The sequence below is a fragment of the Amblyomma mixtum genome, chromosome 5, assembly GCF_055824585.1.
Source record: "Amblyomma mixtum isolate Tamu chromosome 5, ASM5582458v1, whole genome shotgun sequence".
In the NCBI taxonomy this organism is placed as follows: Eukaryota; Metazoa; Arthropoda; class Arachnida; order Ixodida; family Ixodidae; genus Amblyomma; species Amblyomma mixtum.
The window spans coordinates 184,684,135-184,692,418 of NC_143016.1; the positions used below are offsets into that span (position 1 = coordinate 184,684,135).

Below are 8,284 nucleotides of genomic sequence, written 5' to 3' on the forward strand. Positions count from 1 at the left end.
GGCCTCCATCCCATGCGCATCCCGGTTCTAGCGATTCGGCCGGCCTGGGGGGCGGCTGGTAGCGCAGTTCGGCGAGTAAATCCGCCTGCACGGTCTTGGCCTCCTGCGCTAGGGCCTCGAGGTTTGTAAAACTGCGGCCCCGCAGATACGGCTTGAAGCGTGGATGGCACTGCCTGATCACACGCGCAACCTGATCTCGGTCGGTTGCCGTCGGATCTGCCCTCTTGTACAGCTCTTGCATTGCGCGTACGTACTCGAGGAGGCTTTCCTCTGGGTGTTGGGTGCGCAACGCGAGCTCATCCAGCATCCGGCGCTCATAATCAGGCGGCAAGAACTCGGCGCGGAAACGGTCTTTGAAGTCCGCCAGCGACTGGAAAGTCGGCTGGCAGCGCCTCCATCGCGCCGCGCTCTCGACGAGTGCTACAGGCAGGACCTGCCCTAGCATTACGTCATCTGGGGCGCCCAGAGCCGTCTGGTAGTCCTCGAGTTGTTGCAAAAACTCGTGGACTGATTTCGCGTCCGTGTACCCGGAAAAGGAGGGGACCTCCATATTTATCCGCGGGCGCGATGCTGTCGCCGATGCTACCGATGCTGCGGCCTGGTTGGCGCCAGCCACCGAACCGAGCTGACGGGCTAATGCGGCAAACATCTCAGTCACCTCCCCTATTACGGCCGCCGCGTCGGCCATCTCACTACCGGCTGCCCCGCCATCCAAAGCCGTGGCTGAAACATCCTTTCTGGGAGGCATAGTTCGCGCTAACTGTCCGGCCGCACCAGCTAACTGCTCATGGCAACAAGAACATTCACATACACAACAATCTATCTACAAACACGCGGAAATACACAACACAAAACGCCCGAAAACTACATAAATAACACAAAACCCCTAACAAATTTACAACACTACACAAGTCGCTACCCCGCGAACATTCCGCCTGACCCGCTCCTTAACCCTATCCGTCCGGCGTGGCCCTGAACAAAGAGGGCCTGCCACGAGTCTGGCTGCACGTCCCAAAATCGGCAGAGAAATCGTCCACAAGGTGTTAATTAAAGCCGCACGTTGGGCGCCATTATTTGTGGGCAATTCCTCTGCGCGGGGACGCACAGGCAGTCACTCGAGGCAGGACTTCGTACAAACGTTTATTCTCACATGGCAGGGGGGCCGGTCGTCGTCGTGGCAGCTGGGTCAGGTGGTCCTTTTGGCAGGGCTGGTCCAGGAGCGAGAGCCCGCGAGCCTCTCCGGTCTCGCCTTATAAAGGCTTTCTCCCAGCCTCTCTCCCCCCGCCCCACCACTCGGGAAGAAGGGGTCCGAGACTACTGCGGTGAGCGGCGTGAGATTTGACTTGCCCGCGAGCAGACCCTACAAACTACACCCCTCACCAACCAAACACATCCAGCACCCCGCGGATAGCCACCCTTGTCCATAGAGCCTACACGGCTACAGATCACCCAATCGAACAAGAAAATATAGACTGCCACTTGATAGAGCTCCTTCCAAAAACTAGAAGAAGCTCTAGCTTATTCATCCTCAACACGTACAGCGCCCCAAAAAGCAGCGGAGCCCCTCTTCTCGCCGTCATTAGAAAAGCGTTAAAGATCAGCGCGAAAAACCCGCTACTAATCCTAGGAGATTTTAACGCGAGACACATAAGCTGGGGCTACAAGCATAACTGCAGAAAGGGATCACAACTCTGGACATTAATGCAAAATGAGGGCCTAACTCTCGTTAACGATACACAACAGCACACGCGCATAGGAAACAGCGTGCAGCTAAACACCACCCCAGATCTCACAATCACCAAAAACATCGCACAATGTCAGTGGGTCAACACGCAGATCTCCCTAGGCAGCGACCACTACATCATTCAAACAACCTTCGTACTGAAGTCAATCACCCCCTCTGTAAAACGACAACTTACAATCACAGATTGGGATAAATTCAGGAATCTCCGGAAGGAATCCCCTGCTGAGATAGAACATCTTTCAACATGGGTGAATGCGCTCACGAAGGACGTCGGAAGTGCCACATCCCAAGTCCCCAGCCATCGGGAAACGGACATCGTGGACAGCAGACTTCTTCACATGTGGGAAGCACACTCCAGTATGCAAAAAAGGTGGCTAAAAAACAAACACAATAGACCTCTAAAACTAAGGATAGCGGCCTTAGTAAAAAAGATTGAGATACATGCAGCACACTTAACCCGTCAACAGTGGGGCCAGATTTGCAACCGCATGGAGGGAAATCTGGGACTGAAAGACACGTGGAAACTTCTACGTTGCCTTTTGGAACCAGAGAACACTAAAGCCATCCAACAACGTAACGTAACCCGCATCGCTCACAAATTAGATGTGGACGACAGCACCCTGATCCAGAACTTAAAAGACAGGTATCTCACAACCACACCTAGGACCCCACTCCCCCAATACTCAGGCCCTCCGAACCCCGAGCTCGACGAAGACATATCGACGTGGGAAGTGAGGGCAGCTATGCACAAACTGCGCACCACGTCGGCGCCGGGCGGAGATAAAATCACGAACAAAACATTACGGAACCTGGACGAAAATTCGATCCAAGCCGTAACCAAACTGTTCAACAAACACTGGAGGGAGGGCACCCTCCCCCCGGAATGGACCCACGCTAAGGTCACCTTTATTCCAAAGCCAGGAAAACCACTTCAGTTGGCGAACCTCCGTCCCATATCGCTCACCTCATGCCTGGGGAAACTCCTCGAACACGTCATTCTCCACCGTCTCCAAAACCACATGCACCACCAGGATCTCTTCCCCCATACGATGCTGGGATTTAGAAGCAACTTGTCCACGCAGGACGTGATGCTTCAGATCTCCGAAGACATTCTACACCCTAGACACGCCAAGCGCACGAGAGCACTACTAGCACTAGACCTCACGAAAGCGTTTGACAACGTCCAGCACACAGCCATACTAAGCGCCCCATCTGACTTAGGCGTAGGTACTAGAACACACGCTTACATAACCGCCTTTCTGAATAACATAACGGCGGAGATAAGGTTTGGGTCCGCGGAATCCTCCCCCTTCCCCCTAGGAAGCAGGGGCACACCCCAAGGCTCCGTTTTATCTCCACTACTTTTCAACATTACCCTCATACCGATGGCACGAAAATTACAGCGCATCCCACATTTGTCCCATTCCTTCTACGCAGATGACATTACCCTGTGGACGACCACGGGAAATGTCGGCGAAATGGAGGAAACCCTCCAAGCGGGAGCGGACGCGGTAGCCGAGTGCGCGGCCTGTATAGGCCTCGCATGCTCGCCGACCAAATCCGAAATCCTGCTGCTCCACCCGACCGCGGACCGTCACAAAAAGGGAAACCCCTCTATACACGTGAAGGTCGACGGCCTCCCAGTACCGGAGGTACAGAAACTCCGCATTCTGGGAATGTTCATTCAAAGCAACGGCCTCAATACAGAGACACTCTCCAAACTCACGATCATGACACATCAAACCATCAGGCTAATCAAAAGAATAGCAAACAAGCACCGAGGCATGCGAGAACATGACCTAAGGCGGTTAGTGCAAGCATTCGTGATTAGCAGAATGGTATACACACTCCCCTATCTTCACCTCACAAAGATGGAAGCGGACAAAGTAAACTCGCTAATAAGACAGGCCTACAAATCGGCCCTAAATCTCCCACAAGGGACCTCTAACAACAGACTCCTCCGCATGGGGGTCCACAACACTCTACAAGAACTGACTGAAGCCCACCGCACAGCACAATTGGACAGACTATCCTCTACAAACACGGGCAGACACATTCTAGCCGCATTAAACATCAAACCAACGGGTCCCCCTCCGGACAACACCCACCGCATTCCTAAGCAAATCAAGGAAAAGCTAATCGTCCACCCACTACCCAAGAACGTACACCCAACCCACAACCGGGAAAGACGCGAAGCACGCGCCAAAGCCCTGTATAAAAAACACGCGGACAACGAAGACGCAGCCTATGTAGACGCGGCAGAATATCCATGCAACCCAGCGTACGCCTTAAGCGTGGTGTCATACGACCTCAAACACAAGGCTTCGGCCTCGATAAGGGCAACCACCTCTCTTGAAGCGGAAGAGGCGGCCATAGCACTGGCCATAGCATCTTCTACTGCCACACTCATAATGAGCGACTCCAAAAGCGCAATCAGGAATTTTGCAAAGGGACAGATCCATTCTGCCACCTACAAAATTCTCCAATCAAACCCCCACGACCCCAGACCAATTCAATTAGTTTGGGTGCCAGCCCACGCAGGCAACCCCGGAAACGAGGAGGCGCACTCTATTGCTCGAGCGTACGTCAACCGAGCAGGCCGAACAGTGGAGAGGGATTGCGCGCGGGACAGACTAATCACCTACAATGAAATCACGCTACACTACAGAGAGGAAAGGCTCACATATCCACCACCACACCACACCCTCACGAAGGAACAACAGACTATATGGAGGCAACTCCAGTCCAGAACGTTTCCTTCACCGGCCTATCTGGCACTAATACACCCGAATCAATACAAGCCCGAATGCTCTCTTTGTGGGGCTCCGAGAGCAAACTTTGAACACATACTATTCATATGCCGAGAACTCCAACCACCATCTTGCTGGAACCTCACAGACCTAGACGGTTGGGAGATCGCGGTCTCTAGCTCCGAGCCGGCCTCACAGAAGAGGCTGGTGGAATGGGCGGAGAAGGTCGCCAGAAGTCATGGACTGATGGCCGCCAACCGGGATTAAGAACCAAGCCAACCAAACCTCCCCTACTTCCTTCCCTTACTTGGTTCATCAATAAAGTTTTTACCTACCTACCTACGGTGCCTTGATGATGCATATCGACGCGATAATTCTCTTTTTCTGAAAAATACATACATACATACATACATACATACATACATACATACATACATACATACATACATACATACATACATACATACATACATACATAATATGCACGCGCGCACGAGCGCGACTGCAGAATGTAACGCGTGCGCTTCACCACGTCAGAGCGCAGTTTGATCTGCGCTTATAGTACGCATGCATGTCTAACTGCGGCATGCGCTCAAATTTAAGGAACGTCACTCTACAGTTAGCCGTGTGCCTCGCGTCTTAAGTGCCGCGAAATTGCCCCTTTTCTCCCTGCCGGTTTGGCGGTCTTTGGCGCGGCCCTGCCGCCCCGGTAGACGCGGTCGCTGTTCGGACTTAGCCAGTAGACGCTTACACGTTTGCGTGCGTGCAATCACGATGCTCTCAACGCAAGCGCCCTTATGTCGAGCTTATTGCGGCCATACGCTCGATCGCGAACAAACCACTGCACAGCGTAGCTTGAAACAAAAAAAGGAAAACTCAGCAGCTATTGAAAGCACGTCACTTACATCGCAAAGTCTGGTCGATGGCGTTGCGTTAAAATTCGCCCGGCCAATTTTGTGCAACCAAACCTTCCTCCGGCCCGCGTCGGTTTTCGATGATGGGATCGCGAAGAACCACTTTCCACCGTCGTGACGGTTCTTGCACCCGAAGGCGCAGCTGCTCGTCATGCCGCACAGTTAGATGGCTTGAAGTTAGGTGACTGACACACGTTCCGAGCAAAACAAAAGCCGCTGTTCTTCACAGCAAGCAAAAGCGCAGTGTCCGCAACGACGCCTGCCGAACCTACGGTGCGCGGTTGGAGCGGACAATATGGCATCCGCGGCGGCGAAAAGCGCGGGTTTAAAGGGACACTGAGAAGAGCACTATTAATATTTTTTTATAGTAAAATCTGATAGTTCGGCATGTCATGGCTTTGTTGCCACTTGGCCGGCAGCGAAAGATGCATTTATTTCTAAGAAATTTGGATTCGAAGTTGAAAAAGTTTTTCCCGCCGCTCTGATTCAAACTTGGGATTCTCCTATGACGACACAGGACTAAGTGACGTGTTACATGACGTGAACATGACGTACCGCAGACTCCGTGATTTCTGCCCGCCAGCAGTGCGGCCTAGCAGCAGCCGAAAATAAAGCTACCGCCGGCCGCACGTTGAAGGCAGCTATCGGCTATTGCGGCCGTCGCTACAGTCGCTTCGATTACGTTTGCACTGGCGTTTTGCCAGCGTTACGATGGATCTCGTTCTAGAAGCCGTCAACGAAGTTCTCGCAAATAGACACCTTTATATCCTCTTTACACGGGCAGCCTAACTATAGTTAACGTTAACTGCAGTTATAGGTCTTAACAATGGTTAGCGCAAACCATAGTTACCTGCGCTTACACGCGGTTTGGGCATGTCGGATAGAGTGACAGAAACCACCATGTGATTTCCTCCATTGTGAATTTTTTTTGCAACTACAGTAGTGGATTATTAAACAAGATTACATTAAAAAAGGATAAATGAAAGAAAGAGAGGTTGTTTCTCGCACTACTACCTGCAGGGCAGAGCACTGCTTGCGCATTTGCGGGCATTAACGAAAACCTGAAAGGAAGTCTACAAACAATGATCATAGTTGACTTTATAGCCGACAATAGCCACCTGTAGCCACTACTTTCCTAGGAGCAGCAATGCTTTCCTTCCTCCATGAATGTGAGCATTGTGCCTACAGTGAACTATAATTGTGCCGCTTTTGACAGCAATCGCAACGCGTGTGCGTCATTAGAGGAGTCAAGCGCGGTGCCTCGACTGGTGTGCGATATCGTGTCTTGTGAGCGTATCATTCTTTTCCGACGTTGAACACTGCGGCTGTGATGGCTTTGAGCAGGCCTGTGGCGGACGTTGCGGACGACGCCGACGCTGAATTTTGGGCTGCTTTCGCGGCGCATCAGGCAGCACTTCAACGCCTCCGCTTGCAGCAGCTTGCTCTGAGCGCCGACATCGACATGCTGGAAGCGAAGAGCAGGCGTCATCGAAGGCGAGCTAAACGCCTTTTGTTGGCGGCGATGGTGCAATGCACACGGCAGCGTGGTGTATGGATGCACCCGCGCCCAGAGTCGTGGTATGAAACGACGTTGCCACATCTTCCGGACAGCAGCTTCCGCGAGAATTTCCGAATAAACCGCTCCACATTCCAATACATTGTGGGCGTTTGTGAGAGCATGCGGCGGCAAGATACGAACATGCGAAAGGCAATTACGCTCGAAAAACGTGTGGCGATTGGCCTTTACCGCCTCGCAACATCAGCTGAAGAGCGGACTGTCGCCAACCTCTTTGGCGTGAGCCCTGCCTCCGTCAATCTGGTATTCAGAGAGTTCTGTGGAGTGATCGTGCAGAACTTGGAAGCGCGATTTGTGGGCTTCCCGAAGTGTCATGAATTGAAGGAACATATGCGCCAGTTCACAGCAATTTGTGGCTTCCCACAATGTGTTGGTGCACTAGATGGCTGCCATATTGAGGTGTGCCCTCCAAAGGAGGAGGCGGCAGATTACTATAATTATAAAGGGTGGTACAGCACCATCCTCCTCGCTGTGGTTGACCACAGTTACAAGTTCTTGTACACGAACAGTGGGAGTCCTGGAAGGAATAATGACTCTGCCGTGTTTCAGACCTCACGTCTTCCACGTATTCTGTCCAGTAGTCTCTTCCAGTCAGCAACAAAGGATATTCAAGGGGTACAAGTTGGTCCCGTCCTCCTTGCTGACCAAGCGTTTGCTCTGCAGAGGCATGTTATGAAGCCTTACCCCTTTCCTGGTGCTGCTGGGTCGCCCGAACAGACCTTCAACTACCATTTATCAAGCGCCAGACGTGTTGTTGAAAACGCGTTTGGACGAGTGAAGGCACGCTTCAGGATGTTGTTGAAGGGCCTTGAGTGCGATATTCACAATGTGAACAATGTGATCCGTGCTGCCTGTGTGCTACACAATATCTGCGAGTGCCTCTGTGATCAGTGCGATGCAGGCTGGCTGAGTGTGGTGCAAAGCGCAAACGAAAGGCGTCCTCAGCCATTATGCACAAGTAGCAGAATAGAGCCATCGGGAATAGCTGTGAGGAATGCCCTAGCTAAGCACTTTGCAGACAACTGAAACATTTTGCAAGAGTCTGCTATGTCAGCTGCTGGTCCTAATGAGTGTGAGCGTGCCACTTTCTCCTTCTTTTGCTCTTTGAAGGATTGGCATAGCTAGTGCGACTAGGCGAGCGAACAGTACAGTTCCATCACCACATGCAGCACCACTTTGTACTGTGCTTCTACTCGGGCTACTGCATTATGCCGAAGTCATAGCACAATGCCATATGCATCCCCCCCCCCACGCACACACACCAGAACAGCTTGCATAAGGGTGCGTGCTCCATTATGGC

General features: G+C 52.2%; 1 protein-coding gene across 1 annotated transcript; it reads left to right on the forward strand.

Moving 5' to 3' along the window:
- Positions 1-6,208: 6,208 nt before the first annotated feature.
- Positions 6,209-8,010, forward strand: LOC149345091 (uncharacterized). Its single transcript, XM_089547362.1, has one exon. It carries the CDS (start codon positions 6,739-6,741, stop codon positions 8,008-8,010), a length of 1,272 nt encoding a protein of 423 aa, XP_089403488.1. The 5' UTR covers positions 6,209-6,738.
- The last annotated feature ends 274 nt before the right edge of the window (positions 8,011-8,284 follow it).

What these genes read in the sequence shown, in the direction of transcription:
- LOC149345091 (XM_089547362.1), top strand. Translation starts at nt 6,739, where the DNA reads ATGGCTTTGAGCAGGCCTGTGGCGGACGTTGCGGACGACGCCGACGCT.